General features: G+C 42.2%; 1 protein-coding gene and 1 long non-coding RNA gene across 2 annotated transcripts; both read left to right on the top strand.

The window, feature by feature from the left end:
• c1qtnf1 (C1q and TNF related 1) lies at positions 1 to 10,840 on the top strand. Its single transcript, XM_034708158.1, has 4 exons — positions 1 to 208; positions 8,450 to 8,589; positions 9,398 to 9,522; positions 10,042 to 10,840. The coding sequence occupies exons 2-4, from the start codon at positions 8,450 to 8,452 to the stop codon at positions 10,590 to 10,592; spliced, it is 816 nt and encodes a 271-aa protein (XP_034564049.1). The 5' UTR covers positions 1 to 208; the 3' UTR covers positions 10,593 to 10,840.
• An 8,843-nt stretch (positions 10,841 to 19,683) lies between these two features.
• On the top strand, positions 19,684 to 21,116 carry LOC117830361. Its single transcript, XR_004634768.1, has 3 exons — positions 19,684 to 20,030; positions 20,138 to 20,468; positions 20,725 to 21,116. It is a non-coding gene; the product is annotated as an uncharacterized LOC117830361 (long non-coding RNA).
• Positions 21,117 to 27,982: the final 6,866 nt, after the last annotated feature.

Genomic DNA, 27,982 nt, shown 5'->3' with positions numbered 1-27,982 from the left:
CTTCCACACTTGTTTGGAGGAGCAGGACTTTCTGGCAGACACTGTGTGTGTTCTGTGTTAGAGGAGAAAAAGAATGACCTGAGGAGGGAGAGACGGGACAACAACCACTGAAAGGAAGCGAGGACTGCAGCAGAGAGGGGCAGAAACTGAGAGGGAACCCAGACATTTCTCATTTCCGCAGAAGAAATACTGGACTAGAAGAGCAAAAGTAAGGTTCCTCTTTGCTTAAAAACTTTTTGTAGACAAACAAGTAAAACAGTAGCTGTTTTTTTGTTCATGCAACACTGTGAATGTTTGACAAGTGAATGATTTAAGGTCCAGGCATGTTGGCATCAGGTGCTTTTTGCAAATGTACTTTAGTCCCCACACACACACACACACACACACACACACACACACACACACACACACACACACACACACACACACACACAGCTAACAAATTCCACTTGGTATCACACATGTCTTAACACATACACACACTTGTAACTGTAGGACAAGCCGTACCCAGACATCAGACCTTGAATGCCCCGAACTTCCTCTCTGAATTGAGATAGTTTTAAAAGGCAATAGAAAGAAAAATCAATCACAGCTAGTCTCTGTTTAACATCGTCAGCTTTTGTTTAAGCACAGCACATTTTTCTTTTAAGGAGCGAGCAAACTGAATCCTGAATTTAGTTTATCAGCTTCACCTGACACACGAACAAATCCTTCAAACTGTGCCCATGCTAAGATTCATTCATTCCACGCTGTGCAACAAGTGCTACGAGCAAACGCTGTTGTGTAAGCCACAGTGGATGATAATGACTGCTTTCACTTTGTGGGATTACAGCACAGCTTTGGCTCAGCACCAGCCTGTCCCTGAGGGTTCCCTCTCATTTTTTATGTCAACAACCCACCGGAGTGGAAACCTCCAGGGCTGAAAAACCAAGCCAGCAATGAAGTGTCAAAAACCGCAGTGCATTAAAAGCACTGTGAGGAGTTTTTAACAGGTTTTGAAATAATGCCATTTTTATACTGATGATTCATGACATGCAGAGTTAAATGAGACTATTAGCGACATGTCTCTGCTCAGAGCTCTGCTTGTAAAGTTTGTCAGTCAGAGTTTTTTCTTCTTTCAATCATTTATGATGTTTAGTCCTCATGTCTGATACTGGAGCAGGATTATCAAACACACGTATGTTTTCTGTTGAAGCTTTAGATGAATTAACTTTACAACCAGAGCTCTACTAGCTAAAAGAGCTAAATGTCTATGAACAGGATTTAATGTTAATGTCTGTGTGTGAATACTTCACTGCTATGTGAGGACTAAAGAGTTAAACCCTGTGCATGTTTACATTATTCAGACATTTATTGGGACACCGGAGCTCACATCGTGACACCGGGGCAGTGACGGGTAACATTAAACCGCTACGTCTGCTCACCTTCTGTAAGCTAACTAACGCTAATGAATCTGAGTTGGCGTAGCTACAAATCAACTCATGACCACATCACTCTGCAGCCTGATAAAAGTTATACGAACAAAGAAAAGTAGGAGTAAGAAGAAGCTGCTTCCACAACAAACAAACGCTTCAGCAGGAGACGCATCTTTACCACAGTGGGTGAAGGTGCTCACATGAAATGCAGTCTTCATCCCTGAAAAAATGCATTTCATTCAAAGTGGTCACCAGAATCAACATAAAATGATAACTCCTCAGTGTTACGTCTCATCTGCAATGTGCAACACACAGAGGCGTAATGGTGGAGCAAACACATCTCTGATCAGAGGAAGTAACAGAGGTGTTGTGGGGGGAAGACGGTGCCAGTGTGTATAGTGCAGTATGTAAGAGTGTAAACTCTCTGAATGGTGACTTTTTTGCATCATCTTTATCACACAACATACTGACACTGCACCTTTTCAAATGTCGCTGTATTTGCTCTCTTTGAGGAAACATGCAAACATTGTTTCCTGACAGATTTGTCAGGGTGGAAGCCTGGCTATCAGCTTTCTTCTCATAAAAAAGTTAAGCTGAGGGATCTCCTCTGGTCATCGGGAGCTGTTTTACAGTCTTCACTCACTTCTTTTTTTTTTTTACCATCCATCTGAGCTGTGGGAAAGTGTCTCTAGAGGGGTTGAACCCTTGGCAGGAAAACTGTGGACTATTGTAGGTCACCAAGGAATCTCATGCTGTACAAAACACATTTTATGGGTGTGACCACTTGTTATCTCAGCCGAGTGTAAGCACGGGGGGAATCATGCATATGTGGGTGTGTATGTTTCTGTCTGCAGCAACTCTCAAGTCTAATAAATGTTATACACATTTATACCTGAATACTCAGTGTTGTTGCAGTACTTCAAAAACTCTGAAATATCCCTTTAACTTAAATACAGACTGCTGATCAACATTTGGCTGTTACATGGTCAACACTCGGGCACAACTGTCAGCAAAGATGAGAGGAAGTGAGATGGCTCACGTTAGTGTTTTTCATCATCAGTTTGCTGATCAAACAGGATCAGTCTGTGTTTAAAGAAGTTTTAGGTAAGTTTCAAAACCTTAATGATACTTTACCTACAACATGTCTGGGTTGTCTTTTTTTATTTTATTCTATTTATTTTAATGATTTATATTTTTTAAGTTAGGTTTTTTTGCCTTTATGACAGAACAGCTGAAGAGAGACAGGAAACGTGGGGAGTAGAGAGCGGGGGAAGACATCCACAGGTTGACTTAATCAAGGTTTAGTTGCAAAAATCTTCACAAATTTGTTTTCAGGCTCTGTATCCTCCCAGTTTCTAACCTTAGTATCCATGCAGTGATCTGCGTGGGCAGGAATGCTTTGATTATGAGGCGCAGCGCTGAAGGACTGCCCGTCTGAGAGGGGAGGGTGCAGAGGCAGAAAAACACCAAAACAAACATGGCGAGTTCTCCAGAAGAACCCACACACGTTACCACTGTTACAATGACAAATTCAATTTTTCACTTGTGTTCTTTTTTTTTTATGATCATGTTGCATACACACATAGTTTATATTGTCAGTGTCAGAGTGTGGAGGCTGCCATCAACCAGCGCCACCCGAGCAGTATGAGGTTTAGTGCCTTGCTCAAGGGCACCTTGGCAGTGCCCAGGCAAATGGACCAGCACCTCTCCAGCCACCAGTCCACTTGCCAAACTTTGAACCGGTGACCCTCCGATTCCCAAGCCAAGTCCCTAAGGACTGAGCTACTGCCGCCCAGTATAATGAAAGATATTTGTGAAGTTTTTGGCAACCAACGAGAGAACAATCGGCGTGTCTGACACAGAAACAATGCAGAGGCTTTTCCACTTCAACATTCTCAGGTTTGCATGGCTGGGACATGACTAAAGTACATATATGTAAAGGCAGGGAAAAGGTTTTTATTAAAGCCTGTAACAGCATCAGAAGCCTAGATGTAATACGAGGTGTGCTCAGCTTGTGAAAAATATCCCTTCTTAACTTTGACCACAGCATATACTCAAGATAAATTATAGTTTGGTCTTTTAAAGAAAGCAGGATGAGATTTATTGACAGAAAAAATGACTTACACATTAACAGGAGAAGATCACCTTGTCCACAGGGGGTGCCAAAGTCACAGACAGAGAGACCCTCACGGGCACTTTGAACAGTGTAAGCAGCAGATTCTTTATGTAATCTAAGACGCCAGGTGGTTCACAAATACTGAATATTTTAAATGTAATTACAATATTTTTGAGGAGAGAGAACCTACTTCAGCTCCAGGTGCCCATGCAGGAGGGTACATGTTTGTCAAGCTGGACTTATGCAATATTCTCGGGACATGCAGGCACAAATGTATTCTAAATTGCGTAAGCTGTGATATATGCAAGCATGTGAAGGCTTGCAGTGACAGATAAGGCACTGATCCAAATCTTCACACACGCGCTGATCCACAAACCTGGGACATCATCTCTCAAGTTTCCATCCTGCTCCGATCAGACAAGGATTACATAACATTTAGAAGGAATGGTGAGCTGATGACTCAATGATGGGTTTCAAATTTGATTTCACTGTTGAGTTCTTGATTCAAAATAAGAATCTGTGGATAAACCCAAAAGGTGGCATGTCAACAAAGGGCGTTTGGTGAAGCGGTCATGCAGGAAGGAACTTTTGTTTAGCTGTGTGGGCCCTCTGCTGTTTAACTGTGCCTCACTGGTTGACTGGAGTAGACTGCTGAAGTCATCAGCTGTATCACCTGTGCTTGAGGCAGTGCCCCGGTTAGGCTACTTCTGCCAAAAAAGCTTGGTCTGGTAATATTTAATATGCCTGTCATAGTTTTTCTTTATGGTATTAAACTTTGTGTTACAAGCTGACATTAGAGACTGGGCCAGGAGCTGTGTTGCATGGGTAGGATGTGTTCTTCCTGATGTTTCCAGGGCAAATCCTCAGGACTCAACAATGAATCTCATCAAATATGACACCCAGGTTTTAGTCAGGCTTTGTGGGTATGAGTTTGGTTTGTCCAGGCTGGAAGTTGATCTGTGGTTGCACAGAGGGATTGTCTTGGATGACAGGGAGCTCAGTGTAAGACACGTTGAGCAGAAAGTGACGTACTTTCATCCATTTAGACATGTTGCCAAGACATGACGAGATCAGTGCCGAGGCTGTAACTTCATGTGGCAGGAATGACGGGTGGAGCAGGATCATTTATATCAAGGGAGCAGCTTCTGCGTATCTAAGCACTGATCCTGCTAATCCCTTGTTTTTCTCCTGTATTCTAAGATCTGACAAACAAACATTTGGTTGCTTCCTCAGTGTTACATGATCACAAATGGTTAAACTTTCTAATTCCAGTGGTAAACCAACTCAGGATAAGGGATGCAAATGTTAAGTATTCCTCAGAGCAATGACCAATCATTGATTACTCGTAAAAAACATTTTTCTTATGTCAAAACAAAGGGAACACAATGCATATAACTGACAGTGTTGAATAGCTTTGGATCATTATAAGGGGTACAAAATGTTTAACACGCTGAATATCAATGTGTGAAGCAGGCGCTTATAATACAGTCATATAAAGTGAAGGCTCAGGCTACAACATGTGGATTTACTGCAACAAGAGACCTGCAGCCTGTTGCACCAGCTGTGCGTAAGTTGAGTCCTTAGTTAGGGTGTAAAGTCCTCACTAAACCATAGGTTGAAACTACTTAGTAACTTAGGTTGTGTCCCTGTTTGGTTTCACCACTGAGTCATAAGGTTCATCTTAACTAGTAGACTGTAATGTCCAAATTACTCTAAATATTGTAGCAGATATGACGTTTCCACTTCCAACGGCCAATCAGAGGAAAGCACCAATTTTGATGCAGGGGTTGTTACATTGTTATCTTTCCTGCATAATCGTCTTGGAACCATTTACTGTAAAAGTAATGGATGTAGTATCTGTGACGTCTACCATCTGTTCCTGAGTGCTGTTTTGAAGCCAATCAGCGGCGGGAGCCATATTTGTAATGCTGAACTCAACCTAACTTAGTGTGAGGTAAAGAGGCGGGGTTTGTGCCTTTGAGCCAACAGCTATGTGTTCCCGCCTGTCATTCAAGTCAGTCATGTCCTTAAATGGGCAAAACTTGTAATCTTAATATCTTCTGAACCGTCGCATTACAAAAAATTAAATCCCTACAGTGTGTGCCGATAGAGAAATGAGCCACGTAGACCCAAGCTGTTTTTTTAACCAGGCTGTAAACATGTTTATTAATGCTGAAAAGATTGTCTTTTTTTAATTGGTGTGTATGTGGTTTCCGGTGTTTCTGCAGCCAGCCTCAAGTGGACGCTCGATGAATTGCAGTTTATAACACTTCCGCATGGGCTTCATATTTTGAGACCGGATGTTGCTGTTCGGTCCAGATTCACACTGCTAGTCCACGTTCACACAGTCATTCCAGGTTCAGTTATTTAAACTGATTTGGACTTCAGATTTAGTGACTTGACTACAACACTGCTGGGAAGTGGATGAATGCTAACTTTGGCTTATGTCTTAATAATACTAATGTCTTATTTAATAAACTTTAAATATCATCTGATGGCGTCCAGATTTTCACTGTTTTTTGTTTGTCTGTTTGTTTGTATTATGTGTTTGTATTTCTATATTTTTTATCAGATTCCCAGAAAGTATGAATTTGCAACCTGAAACATGGCTGAATGAAGTTAGAATGTGAGTGTTTGTCAGAGTCAAAATACTCACCTTGGAGAGCTGATTCAAACTCACTAATCTGAATTTTTATTTTGTTTTGGTTGGTAAAATGAAAACATGACTTTTGTGACATCTGCTTTTACTGAATCAAAGGTTTTGGTTTTCCACCTGTGTGTGTGTGTGTGTGTGTGTGTGTGTAACTTCAAAGAATGATACTGCGTGTGGTTCAGTCAGACGGATGATGACAGGCTTCAGGCTGTGTGTGTCTTATGAGGAGATTAGAGTCAGAGGAGTAAACACATGAGATGAAGAGCAGGGTTAAGTCTCCCCTATGAGCCCACATGTCTTTGAACTTCACCTCTTTAGACACAAACATCCGCATGCTCACACATTAACGCATACATCGTCTGAAATGTAAAGAGAAGACTCAAATACTTCAGACTTTAGAGACAGCATGCATGCTCAATGTTCAACCAGCCGTTATTTACTACAGAATGCTTTTTATCTGCTCTGAGCCTAGCGTCACTCTAAAGAAGACCAAAACTCAGTCATCCCAGCAACAACATCAACCATCCTGAGTAGGGATGTTAACAACTAATCGATCACTGATTGTTAAGAACTAACTCGATCATGCATTTTTGTTTCAATTTTCTATCAAGTCGAACAAACATCATGTGGTCTCATATTTCATTCATTTCATTTAGCTATCAGGGAGGTGTTTTACGTTTAAGGCATGTTACGTTGTGAATCAGCTGCTAAAGGTTGCACACAGCGAAAACGCTCAACTTGGAACTGCCGCTGTGCGCCAGGTCTCCAGGAACACTTTTTTATGGGGGAGCAATAAATACACAATTACCGCCAACAACGCCACGGACACAAAGGTTGAGAGCGTAACACAGGACATTTCCCCATCTTTAGATCCAAAGCCCAGATAGCAAAGATGTTGCTGGCACGCTGGTATGTCTGCAGATCAGCAACATCAGAGCTGTCTGAGCATGTTTTCTGCTGCTGGACTGATTACGACTGTAAGCTGACGCGGACACATGCTTATTTCTCTCAATAAGAACGAGTAGGAAGAAAACTGGACGCTGAGTCTGAAATATGTTTCTGTTCAGCAGCCTGTTGCACCAGCTGTGTGTGTAAATTTGAACACAGCCTGCATTTTTCATTTAGGATGGAGTTTACACTCTACTAACGTTTTGAGCGTTGCAACAGCTGAGATAGTTCCAACGTCAGCCTAAGTTACAACTTAATTCTTACACTTACACTCCTACTAGGGGTAAAGGCCTCAGTAGAGTAATGGTTTTGAAAGGTGTGATGATTTGGAGGATGAGGAGATACAGAGGTTTCTCCCAGCTATATTACGTCAGCAACCTGTTATCCGCAATATTACATTCTTTGGAAAAATATGACAAAGATTTGAACTCTGGAGTATTAGTTAATCATTTTACCACTCGATATCAGTGTTATTAAACACAACGTAGATTAAGGATTAAGGCTATATTTATCACCTTACAATGACACTTCATCAAGACTTGCATACCTATCTACGGATACTACATCCATTATTTATACAGACTATGATCTGGACCGACTTTGTGAACGTGGACTGACTGTGTGAACGTAGACTGACTGTGTGAACATGGACTGACAGTGTGTATTTTTGATAACAGTCATTATCAAAAAATAAGCCAGAATCTTCCTCTCCAGTTTTGGAGTCAGAATACAGTCAATGCTCGAGTCTCAGTTCTACAACATTGCTTCCTATAGCTCAAGTATATTTTGGCTGGTAAGTTATAACATTGCAAACATCTGTTTCACTCAACTCCTTGTGAGTTTCCTCTGCAGGGTGGAGGGTTTGTCCTTTATAAGTATGTTGTAAGGAGCTCTGACATTTGAAGAGTAGCTGCTGCACCCCTGCATTGAAGTAATTTGGGCATCCCTGTAAGATACATCTTGTCATCTTGCCTTAGAGTTTTTTTCCATGGATGTTGTTCGGGCATGCCAGGCTAGATGTTAGCGTAGACTCTGAACAAGCTGAAGGGATTACGTCTCTCATCTGACATTGGAACTCCTCAGGATCCACAAGGATGAACTAGCAACTTCTACTGGGTGGAGGGAAGTCTGGACTAGCTTGATAACCTGCTGAAGAAGACTCTCGATCCAGCATTTAAGATGATGCCCAGATTTGTGATCTATGCGTGCAGCTGTGTGTTAATTTCAGTATTGAAGAGGAAAAAAAGAAGTTAAATAAGGACTCAAACTTGATTTCTATGTATGACCTACATAAAGGACTGTTCTTGTGTATTTTAGATGACCAAAGCCTCTGTGTTGGCCCTGCTGCTCCTCTGGGCCTGTCCACTGGACTTCTACAGGCCTGCCTATGAGGAGAGAAAAGATCCGGATCCCAGCTGGGACAGAGTGCACCCAAGGGACTATCATCAGGATGCCAGGTACCCTTTGAATCCAGTCTGATTCATTCCTATCCATAATGAGAATACTGGTGCAGGAGAAAAGTGTGAGGCTGGAGATATACTTGATGTTAAGCGTACGTTGCTGCCACACGTCCCTGCGTTGGTCTGGTGCGTCGGCTGTGCATGTCCTCAAAAATGAATGCAACCCGGACCTGAAGCAGGGGCAATGTGGAGGTGTGACAGAGTAAACAGTAGCAGGGATCACAAACAGCAGAAAGGCTTTGAAGAAAAGCTGATAGAAGAAGTGTGAAATTGTCAACATTGGAACATACCAGCTACAGATCAGAGATTTACAACGATACGAATCATTCTTTATTTAAAAACCTCAAACGTGGGTTTATAATATGATCTGAATAATGTTTGGTCTACGCTCAACCGAGGTACGGCTACACCATTGGGACAAACCAGACACAAGTACACAAACAGTTTACAGTCTTTGGGATCTGATTTCAGAAAAGAAAATTCATCAGCTGACTTCAAAGCAAAAGTAGAGAGTAACTAGAGCACTGATAGACATGTAGTGGAGTCAAAAGTATGATATATGTCTTTCAAATGGAGTAAAAGTAATAAGTTCCCTAAAAAATAATAGTCAAGTAAAGTACAGATACTCAAAAAATGTACTTAAGTACAATACTTAAGTACATTTACTTTGTTAATGTCTACCACTGGTAAGTAGGTATATCTCAGGCCTCATGCTATTCAAGTAGCTTATGATAAATTATCAAAAATACAGACGGCTGTATTTGACCCTGTTGAATGCCTGGGGTTAGTTGTACTGTATGTGAAGGCGCAGGGAGGTGAGGGAGTGTCGACGCTGCTGTGACCCAGGAGAGGAGGCTCCCCATCAGTACTCCAGCCAACAGAACCCGCAGTACCAGATCGTACCACAGATCAACATCACGTTCCTCAAAGGTAAGTTTGAGACAGGTATAATCACTTCTTTCATTCTTCTAACCTGCATCTCTCTAATGAGTTGAGACCTTGTGAGTCCAGGAGAGTTTTTTAAGTATTAAAACACCACATTTTTGAACCAACACGTCTCCAGCGCACACATTTCCGTTGCACATTTAGACTGAACAATGCATGTCCCCGTTTTCAGCACTCAGCATCCTGAGCCATGAAATGCTCTTGGCTTCAGCTGTTTGTTGTCCCAGCACTGACATCACTCGGTCCAAAATAGTGCAACTTGTGGAACAAGCTGTGCTCATCAATGTCCATGCTCCATCACTGACCAATCAAAATATAGAAGAAGGGCTGGGACTGTTATCAGCTTTGTCAACGACAGTAGCGGAGGTCCATATGGAGGAGAGAAAAGGGTTAGGGTTAATCAGACCCTGAGTGTTCAATAATTATTTTGATTTAACTAACGTTTTTATTTTTGGGCTGCCACATGACTAAAAACTTGAACCTGACTGTTTCTGCTTCTCCTAGGCGAGAAAGGGGATTCTGGAGAACGAGGATCCTATGGTAAATCAGGCCGAGCTGGTCACATGGGTCCTCCAGGCCCAGGCGGAATAAAAGGCAACAAAGGCAGCATGGGCCAACCTGGTGAACCGGGCAAGTCTTATTTTGCAGCCTTCTCTGTTGCTCGCAAGAAGGGTATACAATCCAACGACTACTATCAGACTCTGCTTTTTGACAGAGAGCTCGTCAACCTGTACGGTCACTTCAACATGTTTACGGGTAAGTTCTACTGCTACGTGCCCGGTATCTACTACTTCAGCCTGAACGTGCACACCTGGAACCAGAAGGAGACGTATCTACATGTGATGCACAATGAGCAGGAGGTGGTGATCCTCTACGCCCAGCCAAGTGACCGCTCCATCATGCAGAGTCAGAGCCTGATGCTGGAGCTGGAGAGCAGCGACCAGGTGTGGGTCAGACTCTTTAAAGGGGAGAGGGAGAACGCCATCTTCAGTGATGAGTTTGACTCTTACATCACCTTTAACGGACACCTGATCAAGCCTAAGAGCGAGCTGTAGGTACACACAAGAAGCATGTAAATATGGACAAACAGTGGAGTTAGAGTTAGACCCTAATGTATTATGAATATGTTATGAATCAATATTTAATGACAATTCTGCTGACCTTTAAAACAACAGAGTAACATGATACGTTCAAACATTTGTTCTTTCAGGTTCATTTCGACCAAGAGTTCCGGGGTCCTTTAGCCCCCAGAACTACTTTACCCTGAACTAAAAGGTTCCTGTGCCTCCATTGTTGTCTGCATTTTGACCACGGGCTGAAGTCCCGGGTAGATTGTGCAAATCAGGCCAGTGATGTATGGAGAAAAAAATTAAAGTAAATGCACTACACCACCAGACCAGTAGAGGGCAGTAAAACAAAGACAAATACCATTCATCACAGATGACACCATAGAAGCAGACGGACAGGCAGATATCATTATGAGCAACACAACAGTTAGCCTGTTAGCATGGAAGAGATGTGCTATATTTCATCACAGATGGATTCACTGAATCAACACGTGAGAGGAGATAAGCACGAGTAGCAAAGACGTTTCAACACAACTTTAAAATCCTTTTTAACTCAAAAAGCCGTGGCAGAGATCGGCCGGTGTTTTACTTTAAACAGCGACCCTGTTAACTGGAGACTTTCAGCCGGATGCATCCCTCATAAACTAGTTAACATTCCCAGAAACTCCCTCTGTGTTTCAACAGCTGTGTAAACTCCACAAACACTGACACGTTCAGCTTTAGGTCTCCAGTTTACAGGGTCACTTTTAAAACCGTAACACCGGGAGAGACGCATTCACGGTGGGCTGAGAGAAGACTACTGTTACAAGCTGCTAAATCAAGAGAATCACAGCTTCTTCTTTTGAAAAGTACACACACATACAAAAAAGATAGAACAAATAAAAACAAATGAAAGAAAGAGAAATCAAGTGAATCACAGATGTGTGTGATGTTATTGTGGATGGCGGGCGGAATAAAAACACTGCGGTTAATCTACCAATCAGACACGTTCAGCAATGCAGGCCCTGCCCCCCAAAGTCCTGGGACCTTTGAAAAGCACTACCCCCCCAGCAGGTGCTTTTTAGGAGGGAGATTATCTACCCCTTAACTAAATTTAGACCCTGGGTCCACCGGTCGAAACGCAATTAGTTCAGGGGTAAAGTCCCTAGTTCTGGGGTAAAGTTCCTCCGGTCGAAAAACGCCTTTAGTGGCAGACGAGTAATCTTAAAGAAGTTGGGCATATTTCAGTCAAGATCTATCGATTATGGATCATCTCCTCTGTCTCTACCCACACACGTCTTTCCTTCTTTCTGTTGTTACGAGTGTCTTTTGACGATCAGGTGCTGCAGAGACACAGAGGAAGAGGAAAGCTGTCTGGTAAATCTTATCTCCTGAAGTTTTTTTTTTTGTTGATGAGACTTTCTGTGGTTGGGTGATTTTAGGTAAATCTGTTACTTTTGGATTGTAGGTATTTGCTTGAATGTCTAAGGACTTTGTAAACCCTTGTTTTTAACGGTGCTATATACATAAAGTTATGATTATCTTATTTCATCATTATTAATAAGATATCCTTCATGTCAAACATTGTGTTTAAAGAAGCTGACTTATGTCATTATTTTGTTTTGGCTATGGAATATTTTGAATGTGCAAAATGCAGGGGGAACACACAAGGGCATGTTTGGAGAGTTGGCCAGGGCTCTGGCCACCCAAAAATCCTAAACTCTGATTGGCTCTTTTTCCGAGGCAAGACTCAGATTCATTGATTCTGGAAGTCAGAAATTCTGGATGTTGGCATTCTGACTTTTACAATTTGAGAAACTTCTCTGAGCACCAAATCCAAGATGGCCTCTCCCTGCATCAACAGTAGAAAGACTAGAATACGTTTACTGGTGTTTATTTGCTTTACTCATTTTTGTTCTGTGTAATTAAATCAATCACACGATAGTGTTGTGAAGTTCTATCTGTGGACATGTTGTCATGCTGCTTTAGCCCACAAACTATCACTCAATGTGTTGTCATCGCCTGGGATTGGCTAACAATGCTAACAACGACAGGAGCTAATGGCTAATCAATTTTCCAAGTTGTTTCAGCTCGTAACTGGAACGCGGCAAACTCAGATCTGACATTACCCCCATCTCCATCATCCGGGCGCACCATTAAGTCGACCATTTGAGCCGTGCAGGTGTTCTTTTGTACCTGCCTTCAGTCAGGACTTTGGACATATATCTTTTCCTTTGGAATAAAGCTTGGAAGATTTATGTTGCTGCCCTGGTGTGTTTCTTTACAAAAAATAAAAAAGTCATTGAGGACAGAGAGAGTAAACGTTTGTGTGCGCACACATACGCTGGCCAGCCCAACCTGCGGTAGAGCCAGCTGGGCCACATCAGTCAGACGTCTGGAGAAGTAAATACAGGTTTTTAAGTTTGTTTAACCACACTGCTAGGCCAAAACATGTCCACTTAAAAAAAGGGAAATAATAAAAGCATCAGTAATTTAACTTACCTTTTATATAAAAGCTTTTTATATACAAGCTTCTGGAGTGTTGGGAGTTTGTAGCCCTAACCCCATAAATTTTTGTATCCCGATAAATGGCCATAAGTCATTTAAATTAAAGACCTTATCTCTTTCCAATCCTGAAAAGGGATCAAAGGAAAAGGACGGAAAAGGAATATACCAACGATTCCTTTTCCGTCAGAATAAGCTGTTTGTAAATTTGTTTCTGGTTAAAATGTTCTGTCTCTTTGATCAAAACTTGATCTCTTGACACACACACACACACACACACACACACACACACACACACACACACACACACACACGAATGTCCCTGATTTCTCTTTATCTTCACTTTGAAAACCCTGGCCGGTGTTGATTTCACAGAAACACCACATGATGGCAGCATCCACCAATTTTTGCTCTGCTTCGACGGACGCATGCAGAGCTGAGATCTCTTGTGACATTAATAACTCTGACGCCCTGCAGCCGTCACTGAATGTGCAGGAAACTACACAAAGTCAACTACATCCTTTAAAAATGACTTCCATCATTCAGACTTCACCTGATGTGATCGACTCCTCATGAGACAAAGAACTACTCTGCTTTTTAGCTTTCTGAACGCAGCTGTATTTCACATCCCCTCCTCATTTCTTACATTAAATAACGATGCTCATGCTGGGGTTGGCCCATTGTAAAGATACAATATCAAGTTATTAATGCAATTTGATGTGCATGTAGAAAACTGATCTTTTTTTATCTGACCCTTACTTTGTTGAGCGCTGCTTTTATACCCTTGCAAAAAAGTTATATAGGCTGATTATGTTATGTTTTGTTGCAGGACCTGAAATATTAATCAATTAATATCAAAACTGAATGAATATCCAAAAAACAACAACGTCATCAACATCACTGAAGCAACTAAAAAGTCTGAAATGAAAAAAGTGTTTTAGGTAACTGACAGTGACATGGTGATGACAGTCAGTGAGGATTTAAAACAAGGCTAATAATTGATAACTTGTGTTGTGTTTTCTGTGTTTCTCCACCACAGATTTTTCCTGCCTCGTCCTCTGCAGAATTTAAACTGTTGCACAACTCTTCCCCAGTACACCATGTTTTATACATTAGCATTTTGTACGGGGGAAGAGTTGTGTAATATGCATTTTATTTTTATGGCACTGCAATGAATCTCACTCTGGCCGGCATTGTGCTGTGTGTGTTTTCCCGAAGATACTTATGTAGATAATACTTCAAAATAAGAGCAGTCCAAAAACATAACTCCATAATTAATCCATAGGCAATGAATTCTGTGAGATCCACTTTAATTAAACTTTTTTTTCAAGTCTGTGAGTTTTTTCCAACTCTTTCAAAGAAGGACGATTTATTTATCTTCTCCCTGAAATATTTAACTTTTACTTTAAAGGTAGATGTCAAACTTGTATTTTGTAGTGTGCATGAAACGTTCCCATCAATAATAACGCCTTTCATCTCTCCCTCAGACTGAGAACACCTAGGTTAAAAAGTCTGGATTTATTTGTCCTACTCTTGTGTTCTAACTTTGTATCATACGTATATTTGGAGCACGTTTGCAGTTCATGGAGTTGCTTCAGCTTCCTGCAGCACCTTTCTTTTTGCATTTCAAGTACATTTCAGTTATCATGTCTGCTTCTGAATTTTTTTCCTGACAAAGGACTTCCACCAGATCGATGTTCGGTCCATCTCCAATTCGCTGCAGTCTGGCTCCATGCTCTCTCGTCCGTCAACACCCGGCGGTAACATATTCGGAACGCAACACTGAGCAGGACCGCCGGACAGCTGGAGTCATGTGACTGAGGTTTTCCTGCAGCAATCACTGAATCAAGGATTCTCCTCCTCCCTTCCTCATCCATGTTGTCTTTTTGGTCCTCTGAAAACCTCTGAGTTGATGACTCCAAGCCTGCCATGTCATGGTTAGGTTAAAAACGATCTAACGATAACACAACGTGTTTTATTCTGAAAATTAACTGGATGTTTTCATTTTGTTTTGGTGCCTGATTTCCTGTCCTGCTCCATCTGCTCTGTTGAGATGTACGCGTCGTGATCTGGTATCCGGCAAAAAAAGAAGCCTTGTGTATCTGATCCGTTGCGTACCGACCTGCCGGATCAGAGACGCACCCGGAACGCAACAGAGCGGATCCAGTGGGAGTTAACACATTGATAGAAACCTATCAGATCCGGTGTCATGAGGTATCGAAGAACGGCCCGGAGATGGATCTGTTGGAATTTGGCCGTGAGTCTCTGAATTTGCGTTTCTCCTGATGAAGATCACCATAGTTTTGTTGGAGAACAGTAAAACACTGTTTGGTTGTCTGGGGGGAAAAGGGAGAAAGTAATGCTGAAATGAACAAAAGTAACAAGAAAACCTGCTGAAGCACCCACCACAGTTTGTCAATAATGAACAGTTCCCCAAACAGAATAGGAACCAGGGGCCAAGATAATCAACTAACCTCAAACTAAGTAGAAAACGAGAAAATGAGACCTTGTGAGGGGGAACATGGAACATGAAATATTTCTCGTAACCTGAGGTTGATAAATAATCAAAATAGCTTACCTGCAGCTTACGTTTTTTATGCCAACTTTTCTTTAAAAAACAGTTCAGCAGAGACTCAAATAGAGATGCTTTAAGTGACTCATTTACCAAATAACTGTCCAAGACAAAACTTCAGAATAAAAGCTTTGAGTGAAAACAATCCTGTAAGGGTTATTGTACTTCATTTTTTAGACTTGTGACATAAATTCAGCTGATACAAATCCAACAAACCCCTGAATCTATTTTTTTCTGTCTATTTTGGCCAAGATTTATGTGTAGCTCACTTCAAATATTACATTTTCAGCCTGTAACACCGTGAACCTCATGCCCACGGTCTCAACGAAAATGGAGCTGCAAATCACAGCTATATCTGATGTGGATCTTCAAGATAAAAAAACATTGGAAAATAAGCATATACATTTATTTGACATTCCAAATCAAATGTGATTGGCATTTGAGGTGTTCTCTTATCATTCTGAATCTAAATATCTTAGTGGAAACAGGGTTGTTAATGTCAAATACATATTAATTCCCTGGCTGTTGCACATTTTCACATTAAAGACGTCTTTTGTTTTGAAAATCGTTAGTACATTTGCAAACTTGTTTCTGGTAAAAAATGTTCCGTCTCTTTAAATCTGTTTCTGATTTTGTAAATTTGTTTTGTTCTTGGTAAAAAAAAAAAAATCATTTTGTTTTTTGAAATTTTAGAATGTTTCCAAAACTGTTAATTTGTCTCCAACTTTGTAAAAATGTTTGCATTGCCATTCCCAGCCACCGTAATCCAAACCTCTACATGAACTCAACACGTCCCAGCAGCTGGCAATGGGCAGACACACGAGCATGGGTCCATCCAACAGGGGGGAAAACTGCAGGTGATTCTTAAATAAGCTAACATAATCAACCTTATTAACGTTACCATCCCCAGATCAGTTGCAAACACCTGCTAATAAATTCTAAACAGCTGACACAGTCGGGAATAGGTGCACAATAAACAAGGTTATAAAAGAGCAGCCTGGATCAGGGGAGAGTGGGACAAGTTGAGCTGGACGGTAAGTTGATCAACCTGTTTCTGTTGACAATACTTAAAAAAGGCATACACTATTTCTATTTGTCTGTGATGAAGAGTAGCAACGCACCATTGTGACCTTTTTATACTTGTGTATTGGAGTGTCTGCATCCCCCTGCAATATTCCTCCAAAACACTAGTTGGCAGTGTGATTTCTATGCTCGTCATATCGCCAGTTTCCTATTTCACCACATTCTCTGCTTGTCGTGCACAGGAGCATCGTGGCTGAATCAGGGCGTATCGTGTTGGAGGTGGAGCAGCAGTTGATCATACTGCAGTTATTGCAAAGAAGAAAACAGAGGAGACATCAGAGGAGACATCAGAGGTGGTGGAATGTATGGCAGCTGATCAGTGAAGGCAGCGATACCAGAAATGTTGTAAATGCAGGAAATTAAAATGCTACCCAGCAGACCAATCACAGAGCTTGTGGTCTGCTTTGTATCAGCGCCTTCGACGCAGAATTATAAATCAAGCTGGAGGAAGAGACGGTGAGACCAAGTGTTCACATGGATAACAAACATCCCCTCTCGACTGGAGTGAAGTTTCTATCTGAATCAGCGGGGCCAGTCCCCTCTGACTGAGGTGTTCTCATGAAGCATTTTTATGATGCTGTTTTATTATGATTAGTCGTGGTCATGTAAACATAGCAGCTGTACACAGATCACACACTGCTCTGTGTGTCACAGCTGAAGGCTAGTTTTCTGAACACCACAGGACGTTCGACTTTACCTGCTCATTAAAATGCATTAGTCAACACGCAACCAACACTGTCCCGATGATAATATCCATAGAATCAAACTGCACTTCAGCCTCCGCAGCATCATGCAGGGTCACCTCTTTTTCCATTACTTTAAGGAATAACAGCATCCGTCACCCTCGCTGCATCCAGCCGTCCTCGTCCCCAGGGGCCTCTCGGGATGAAATACAGCTATCAAGGTGCTGGATACATGATTCTATATGTGAGGGTTACGAGCGTTATACATTTTTAATTCAGTGAGCAATTTGAACGGGCTGCTTCTGACATGGGGATGCCGTCTATTTATTAGCATATGCCAATAGGAGGCCTGTGCTAAATAACCAACATCAGAGGGGCTACGGGCGAGGCATTAATATTTCATACGACATGCTGTACCTGTGTATGTATAAACATAGATTGTCCTGGCTGTAATTTTCATCATGGTTTATTGGGTATTAAAGAATGAACTCTTGTTCCCCCACCTGCTTGTTCAGTAATCAGTGTGTAGTCCCCAAACCGGGTCTGAATAACAAGTCGACAAAATAAGAGACCTGGAAGGAGAGATCTGTGGATTGTTCCTGTAATGCAGCGAAGATGAACACATAGGTGTGGAGCTGTGGACATGCAGACATGTGATATGTCAGGGGTAATATGCAGTTTATTATTGGTATTTTGTTTAAATTATTCTATTATTTTGATGGAAAATGTGTTGCTCTCTACACGTTTACTGATTTATGAGTTTTGCAGGCTGACTTGAATCTCTCAGTGTTAGCATGCTCATCTGTTGAGGTGCTCAATGATCTAAATACAATTATTCATTCTTGGAGAGAACAGAATTGCATCTGTCGCTGTATCACTGGTGACTCACTTCCTACAAAACTCACTTTCACATCTAAACACACACACAAAAAAAACTGTATGCATGGTTCTCTCGCCAGTCAGCATAGGGCCAGCAACAGCTATGGGCCTGATCTACTGAAGGTTTGCGTGTATAAAGACACGTGCAAACTTGATAGCGTGTGCAAAGCTGATGTGCTAACTGGGTTCACCGAGGATTGCGTCTGTCAAATGAGCAAAATAGCATGCGCAATCCATTTAGCAAGTTTGCCTTCAAGAACATGCAGAACACATTTTCAGAACGCGAAAAATACTTGGAGGAGGAGATGCAAATATAATCAGGACTGCCACTGAATGACCTCCCGACTGTTGCCAGGGCATTGACGGCCATTGTCAGCCCAGACACAGCACTGACCAGCTGCCTAATGTGCACAACGATTTGAGGAGCGCTGCGAGGATTGTCAGACTTCTGATGAAGATTCACCATTTAAGAAAAAAGAAATAAACATTATTTTTACATTCATGACGAACAACTTGCAAAAATGCTTTTTAGGGAAATATTAAGGGGAAGTTTTTCCTTTTTTCTTCGGCGGATATCTTGCCATCTTCTTTTTATTTCATCGGCAGATCTTTTGTTTTTTCTCACAGCATTCACCTTTTCACAGATGGCCTCCCAAATCGCGTTTCTAATGCTGAGATGTCTCTGCTGGAGTTCACCGATGGGTTTATTTCCCTCCTCCACTAAGACCTTCAACTCCACGGCTTCAAACTTCATTTATCGTTTACGGCCACTCTGCTCTCTCAAACTCTCCATGGTGACGGCCGATAGCACACGCAAAATCCTCATTAAAATAGGGCGGGCCACACCACTTTTGCACTTGTTATCATTTGCTCACGCAATCATAGTAGATCACCCACAACACGCCCACTTAAAGCACGTGCAATTTTTTTGTTTGCACACGCAATTTAGAGCTTGTTATTTGGGATCTTAGTAGAACAGGCCCTATGTGTACTAGTCAATGCAGATAGACATTGGGCCCTTTTGAAACAGTCGAAAGTGCAAAATAGAAAACAGAAAGCAAGACAAATTTATGAAAAAGATGTAAATTAGAAAGAGAGAGGAGTGAAGAGAATTTCAGAATCTAAAGAAAAGTGTCAGAATAGAAAACGAGGGAGTTTGAGGGCAAGGACATTAAATAAGAAAGAACAAAATTAAGAGAGAAATGACGGCACAGCTGCTTTCATTTCATTTCATTAATCTTACCATGACACTGCTGCCACATAACACACAGAAAGTCGTGTGCAGGAAAGGCTTGGTGTTTCAGTGGTAACTGAATGGGAACACCAAATCATGATCATGATGAGAGCTGGAAATATAAAGTTAACATTTCATCTGTATGACCAAAGGAAGGGTAGCTTTTGCCCTTTGCAGTATGGGCAACTTTTTTACAAAATATATCACAGAACTAACTGGAAACCTTTGGATCCGCCATTTCTAGAAACATCATCAGGCACAAACTCGAAGCTCAGAAAATTAGACTAATGATGTCGTGAATACGAGGACACTCGTATGTTCTTTTTTCGGGAACATGGCTAACACTATCACATTTGAAGGAACCATATCGCTATCTTTGGGAGCCTTGGGAGTGTGTGTGTGTGTGTGTGTGTGTGTGTGTGTGTATCATTAGAGATCAAGAGCAGCTCAAGTGGGCCCACACTGCTTCAGCAGAACATGACTGCAGACAGGTAACGGTGGAGTTAGTCTCTGATTAATTTTTTGGGAGACCATTTCTCAGACATCATTAAGTTATTATCTTTCATCTTCTTCTTCATGATGCTTCTCTTTCTTTTAGATCTTTCCTTCTCGACACAGATCAACACGTCGGTGATCATTTCTCCATCAGGGTGGTCCAAAGCTTGTGGCTCGTATTACTATTTAAAAACCGGCCTCTTAGCTGCAGCTTCACAAACACAACTCGAAGCATCATGGGAATAATCTCCTGCTTGAATACTTCTAAAGTGCTCTCCCTCTATCACTTTCTTTCCCTCTCATCCCTTCTTCCTCTCCCTCTCACAGCAGACCTGCGGGCAGTAAAGATGCAGGAAGAAGAGAATCTCTCTACCTGCTCTGATTGTTGTTGCATAATTAAAGACGATGCTCAAAGGAGTGTTACTGAGCCCCAGGTGACACACAAACACACTTCCTTTCTCTCCATCTCTGCTCTCTCTTTTCTCTCTGTACCTCTCTCTCTTTCTCTCTCTTTCTCTCTCTCTCTCTCTCTCTCTCTCTCTCTCTCTCTCCCTTACATAAATGTTTCCAAATAAGCTTGTTCACACTTTAAGGTGCTTTGGATTGATCTCAAGTTATGAGTGTTATCAAACCATCTCCTGATAAGATATAGAGCTGAACTCATCTCTTCTTCCATCCTTTCACTCACAGGTCCACCGCAACGACAGATATTTACAAGGCTTGGAATCCAGTCGTCTACGCACACCTGGTGTCTGTCGACCTTCCAGGAGGCTGCAGGTCGGCAGCAGGTTACCCTGTGACAGGACTGGTCTTTACCAAGCAAGAAAAATGAAGATGATGAGGACTTGCAACAAACTGAAGTTCCTTGAGTGTCCACTTGAGGCAGGCTGTTGCTCCAATAGATTCTTGAGGCTTGTTTGTTTGTTTGAGACATTAGATTTCAGCAGCAGCCCTGACGGCGTTGAATGAAGCAGCGTGGTGATAATGAAAACGAATATGAAAATAAAAATATATTAATTTACACATTTAGTTAATTTATAAGTATTTATAGAAATACTTACATGTATATACAGATGGTAAGAGTTAAGTTCATTATTCAATATGCTAAGTCATTTGTAATATTTAAAATGTGTTTGGGTTTGTGACCTAAAGAGGGTCATGTGTTGGATGGTTTAAGCATTGCTTTCTGTAGCCCTGCCCCCTTGCACCTTAAGGTGCTTTGATCTCCAGAGGAGCAGTGTTTGAATTAAAGAGGTGGCAGTTAGACAAAGTGAGAGTGGAGCCACCATAGACTTTATAATAAATGGACGTAGTATCCGTGACGTCACCCATCTGTTCCTGAAGTGCTGTTTTGACGCCAATGGCCAGCGGGAGCCATATTGGAAATGCTGAACGCAACCTAGTTAGTGTGAGGTAAAGAGGCGGGCTTTGAGCCTCCTCGCCAACAGCTACAGTGTTCCCGCCGGTCAATCAAGTCAGCCATGTCCAGACTCTCCTGAATTTATTTTGAATATGCGGAATAAGGCAAATGTGGAATAAATGGAAAGCTGAGAATGTCTGCTGTAATTGAGTTTTTATAGCTTGTTGATAGGATTAGCCGTTCAAAAGTTATCAGACATTTAAGAACAAGTAACCACCGGTGGCTGTCGAGGTCTTTGAGGGTTAAATGGGCAAAACTTGAAATCATATCTTCGAAATTGCTGCGTTATGAAAAAATTCACCCCTGTTCAGTGTGTGCTGATCGAGAAATGAGCCAACAAGACTACACTCATCTTTTGTACCAGGCTGTAAACATGTTCATTTCTGCTGTAAAGATCATCTCTTTGAATTGGTGTGTATGTGGTTTCTGGCACTTCCAAAACCAGCCTCAAGCAGATCCTCAATGAAACTGCAGTTTTTAACACTTCTGCATTGGCTTCAATTCTCGCGGCCTAAGGCTGCCACTTGGGTGGCAGTTAAAAAAAAAAGAGAGAGTGGAGCTGCACGTTTCTTTTTTACCTCTCTTAAGCCTGATTTAGACGTCTGCATTGAATCGACAGAGTAGCCAATGCTGTAGGCCTGTGTAGCTCCCGTACCTACGCAGAGGCCTACACACATAGCCGGAGCGCACCTCCACCGAAATGTAACTTTGAGTTGAATCAACGCTGACCGGCGGCATTGTATTTTCTGCATCTACAGCACTTCAGGGATCCCTGCGCATCAGCCACATATCAGGTGTGTATTTCATCTCCTCCGACGTGTCCTCTCTATTCTTCCCTGTAATCATGTCTGTATGATAAACAGCAACATGTATCAGTTAGATTGCTGTAGATTAACATAACACGCTCTGAATCACTGTGGAAAAATAAACAGAGAACGTAGCGGGGCTGGAAACAGGCGACCGGCTATCAGAGAGACCACACTGCCCTCAAGTGTTTTGGCGGAGAATTGCTGCACAATACAGACACATTGACGCACAAGTATGTGGTGCTCATGTCCGTGACAGCCCCTGCTGCGTAGGGTCAACGCAGCAAGTATAAACCAGCCTTTAGTCTCTCTTTAGATGTAACCTGGAAATTGACAACTTTTCGTGCCTGATTTATGTTTGTTAAAGGTGACATATCATGCAAAATTGACTTTTTAATGGTTCTCTACCTGAAATATGTGTCCCTGGCATGTCTACAAACCCCCCGAAAATGAAAAAAATCCATTCTGCCCCTGTTCTGATTTCTCCACCTTTCTGTAAATGTGTGTGAAACAAGCCGTTTCAGACTTCTGTGTTTTTGTTACGTAACAACAATATCCGGTCTGTCACAGAGTCAGAGCTCGGAGCTTGTTCAGCCCATAGACTGTATAAAATAATACTGAATCCCCCCTCCGTTTTTCATTACCTGCACACATGTGTGCTAACAAGGAGCTTAGGAAGGAGGCATGCTAGTTGTAGGCTGTCTTAATAAACACAAAGGTCGGTTTTACTCCCCACGTCTGCAGATTTGAAGATCTAGTGGATGATTTTTATTTTTCATGGATAAGTGCTAGCACTAGTTAGCATAGCCACATAGCTACATGTTCATCGCTGTGTACCAAGACACACGTCGACATACTGACAAATAAAACAACAAGAAACACAAAATCTGTGACCAGTTGTTCAGAGGGTTGAAGTAACGCGGGTCTGTGAGCAGCCGTGTATATTCAGCCAACATGTAAACATTAGGTCAACATGCTGGAGAGCCAAGGCCACATCCACCTCCTGAGGGGGCGTGGTCAGAGAGAAAACAGCCTGTTCCGAACAGGGCTGAAGAAGAGGGTTTTTCAGGCATGCCAAAATCTGATTGTTTTTTTGAGCATAAACTTTAAAGACATGTTTTGGGGACCTCTTAGACCAATATATATTGATGAAAAAGAGTGGAATATGTCACCTTTAAGTTAAACAGTTTTATTGAGTGGTCCTGTGGAAAGGGAAAGGGATTTTAAGAGCATCAAAATAAGCATATCTTCAATAGATACATCTTTAATCCGTATAAATCTAAATGATATAGAACATATTCATAAGATAAATGTATGTAAAAAGCCTGCAGAGCTTTAAATTGATTGCACTTCACTAATGGATTGTTGTGGAGGACCAGAGCGTAATGATGGTTTAATCAACCTGAAATAAATGAAGCAGAGGATGAAAGAAGGAATGATCTTGATGCGTAAATATAACGCTAAAGGGAATCTGTGAAAAAAGCAGCATATTAGTTCCTTAAACCGTCAATCATCTGAGGAAACATGACGTCTTAAAATGTTAATACTGGTGTGTTGAATGTGAATGTGAATGGAGGGACAGGGATGAAGAGTTAGAGAGAGTGAGAGGCAGTGAGAGAGAGAGAGAGGGTGACTGACACAGTGACAACAAGTCAAACCAGGCAACTAGAGCAGACTTGACCTGAACCTCTCCTTTGTGTTAGCAGGAGTGTGTGTGTGTGTGTGTGTGTGTGTGTGTGTGTGTGTGTGTGTGTGTGTGTGTGTGTGTGTGTGTCAGGGCAGGACCTCTCTTCCTCATGTCTGTCTGGGTGACAGTGATTGTCGGCCAATTTCTGGACACCTCAGAGACAAAAAAAAGAGGAGGGCAGAGAGAAAAAGAGAAAGAGACAATGTCGACAACATAAAATAATCATCAGCTTCTTCCACTGCGCCTGGAAGTATGAAACATTAATACACACACTCTTCCTCCCCCTCCTCCTCCTCCTCCTCCTCCTCCTCATTCACTGGGTCTCCTTCCTGCGCTCCTATCTCTTGGGAGAAAAACTAATAAAGAGGAACAAAAATGCAGGAATGATTAAAAGCTGCTTCTATGCAAGAGAAACATTAAAAATCAAACAGAGTTGGGGGGAGCAGAGAAAGACGGGGGGGCAGGCGGAGACTTATGGAGGGGAGAGGAGTGCAGGTAGACAAAGACGGAGTGATGGGGGAGGAGAGGTAAGAGACGGATGATGCAGGGAGGAGCAGGCTGCCTCTTTGTCTCTGTCAATAGTTAATATTCCAGAGGTCGGCCTGACACCTCCACCTCATTTCTGTCTACAAATATTTACACTGGATAGCCCTGTATCCATGTTTTCTTTGCTGCATAGACACACACACACACACAAACACACACACACACACACACACACACACACACACACACACACACACACACACACCTCATCATGGCTTGTCCTAGTTTCACATTAAAAACCACGCTGAAAATACATCAACAGGCTGTCTGAAAACACTTTGCGTGTTACTCATGTCTGGTTTGGGTTTGTTGGAGTTTTATGAGAGGTTTTTCAAAGTCTGTTACTGTATTGTTCTGAATTTAAAACTTCCATAATAACAAGACCTGTAACGACCATACATTGATCTGTTTTTCAGTGACATACTCTCCTCTCAGTCTCTTACAGCCAATTTCAACCAGATCCGTGTCTGGTCTGTCTCCGATGCGTCAATGTGTTAGCTTCCACTGGATCCGCTCTGTTGCGTTCCGGCTGCGTCTCTGATCCGGCAGTTCGGAGTCCTCTGGATCAGACACACAAGACTTCTACTTTTGCCAGTTGTCGGGGCACGACGCATCAATTTGCACAGAGAAGATGGAGCGGGACAGGAAGTCAGGCACCAAAACAAAATGAAAACAACCAGAATAAAACACTCTGTGTTATCACCAGATCGTATTTCACTTAACTACATCAACAAACCGTCATGATGAGCGGAGCCAGGCCTGGAGTCAACAGGTCAGAGGTTTTCAGAGGACCAGAAAGACAACATGGATGAGGAGAGGAGGAGGAGAATCCTTGATTCAGTAATTGCAACAGGGAAACCGCGGTCACATGACTCCAGCTGTCTGGCGGTCCTGCTCCATGCAGCGTTCTGAAAACGCAGCCAGTTGATGTTGACAGATAAGAGAACCAAGAGCCAAACAACGGATCGGAGGTGGACCTTACACGGATCTGGTGGAAGTTGTTTCATTTTATTTTGGTGCCTGACTTCCTGTCCCGCTCCATCTGCTCTGTTAATATTGATGCGTCGTGCTCCGGCATCCGGCATCCAGCTAAAACTAGAAGTCTTGTGTATCTGATCCGGGGGGCTCTGACCTGCTGTTACAGAGACGAAGACGGAACGTAACGGAGTGAATCCAGTGGGAGTTAACTTATTGACTTGAATAGAAACCTATCAGATCCGGTTCCGTGACGGATCGGAGACAGACCGTAGACGGATCTGGTGGAATTTGTCGGTTACCTGGTTTTATTACAGCCAGTGAGGAACAAGGTCAGCATTTCTATGAACTTATTTCATTGCGATACCACAGGAAGTGTGCTGAACACAGTCTTCTGCAGCCAGATCAACCTGCTGTCTACTAGAGCGTGTTGCAAGTATGAAATCATCATAAATATGCAAATCAGATCAACACTGAAGAAGGAAGTCATAGCATTATGCTGCAAAAAAAGGCTGACGTTTTTAATCTTTTATTGGCACAGATCTCAAAAGGTTAAAGGACACCATGCTCTCCTGCTGCCACCCACAGGTGAGCGCCACAGAGTTTAGTTCTGGGAAGAAGGCCTGAAGACTTTATACTGCTCTGTTTCAGAGACCTTTAAAGAACCAAACAGAGGTTTGTGTTCGATTTATTATGTTTTTAAATTTTAACAAATCGGAGCTTCTTTGCTGCAGTGAAAGCAATGAAGCGGTGTGAGGTGGGAGGAACTCTCCAGTGACCCAAACACCATAAAGCATTTATTGTCTGTGTTGTTGTTATTAGAGTACAAACACACACACTGAGCTGTCTGCAGGGGGTAGAAAAAGAGAAGAAGTACACAGTGGGGAGGTGTAAAGCGGGGTTGACGCCACTTACGGCTTGTTTCAGCGCCTATTTTATGGGTGTTAAAACAACAAAATAGGCTTTTAATGCGGGCCGAGGCCAGATGTCGATGTCGTTTTGGGGAGCTCTCCTCCCTCCTGCCTCCCTGTGTACTTCATTAATCGAGACGTTAAAAGATTTATCTGTGTCTTCTGCTTTGTCGTTTTTTCCTCCACTAACTCCCTTCCTCCCTGTTGTCCTCTTTTGTAATTAAACGGTTCAGGCTGCTGCCCCGTGTGTGTGTCTGTGTGTGTGCAGCGAGAGCACAGACAGACAGTGTGTTCCTCTCCTTCCTCGCTGCCTTTTTCTTTCTCTTTCTGCAGCAGATGCTTCAGTTCTGCCTTAACGGCCAAGGATTCCAACTTAATTAACACTAAATAATTAAGTGAATAAACATGCTAAGCGCAGCAAACTCACACACACACACACACACACGCTGATATTCATACGCTGTATCTGCATCATCTTCAGGGAGCTGCTCATTTGGGGCTGAAAGAGTGGAGGGGAAGTGTAGTAAATATAGGTGAGGAGGGTTGTTGTAAAGAAACAAGCTCATTCTCCAATCAGTGAAGTAATTAATGTGCTTAATGCTGCCATTAATCATGTTGAACAGCGCAGGTAGCACACTGTCAGTGTTCAGTCTCTGAGGCTGCGACCGTCTGACACACAGATCCTCCTTCAGAGGTTCACGCTGGAGACTAAGAAGGTCTAAACAAAGAGAACAGAGGTTTGGTTAGTCATCTTAAAGAATCGGTTAAAGTATTAAATAAATATAAAACTCATGTTTGCCTCTCCCTCTGACTAACATGCTCATGTTCTTTAAATAACCATCAAGAGTTCTGAGGAGGTCTGCTGGTTTATGTCCCTTTACATTTGTTTCAGTTTTAATTTCTGGATATTTTATGAAGTAATTTGATCTGATTCATCCCTTTCGGCATACAATCCGGTTGTAATTTACACTCCTTAAAAAAAGGAAAAGGAAGTTTTTTGTGACTAAATGGAGTTCCAAAATGAAAACACTGCATGGTTGTATTTGTCCACTGTAGGCCAGGAAACATCCAGCAGCTGCAGTCCTTACATGATCATCATCAAACTTCACAAAGCTAAACTTAATAGTTGACCAGCTTCACCATTAAAATGTTTTTATATATATATACTGCAGCAGTGTTGGAACAGAGTCACCGAAAACAGTCCGAGTCGTGTCCTCATTGTGAATATTCTTATTTATGAAAGGAGGAGGAAGAGGAGGAGGAGCACGGTTTCACTCTAAACTATCGACTGCACCTGGACCTTTTGGATGTGAAAAAAACACATTTCATTTATTACACTGTCACCACGGACCAGATCACATCAAGTAGTCCGGGAGGTAGAGCCTTCAGTTATCAGGCCCCTCTCCTTTGGAGTCATCTACCAGTCAGTGTCCGGGAGGCAGACACCCTCTCTACTTTTAAGATTAGGCTTAAAACTTTCATTTTTGATAAAGCTTATAGTTAGAGCTGGCTCAGGCTTGGACCAGCTCTTAGTTATGCTGCTATAGGCTTAGACTGCCGGGTGAACTGGTACACTGATACACTGGGATCCTATCTTACCGCT

The sequence above is a fragment of the Notolabrus celidotus genome, chromosome 18 (genome assembly GCF_009762535.1).
Source record: "Notolabrus celidotus isolate fNotCel1 chromosome 18, fNotCel1.pri, whole genome shotgun sequence".
In the NCBI taxonomy this organism is placed as follows: Eukaryota; Metazoa; Chordata; class Actinopteri; order Labriformes; family Labridae; genus Notolabrus; species Notolabrus celidotus.
This window is presented reverse-complemented; position numbering and strand designations above follow the sequence as displayed.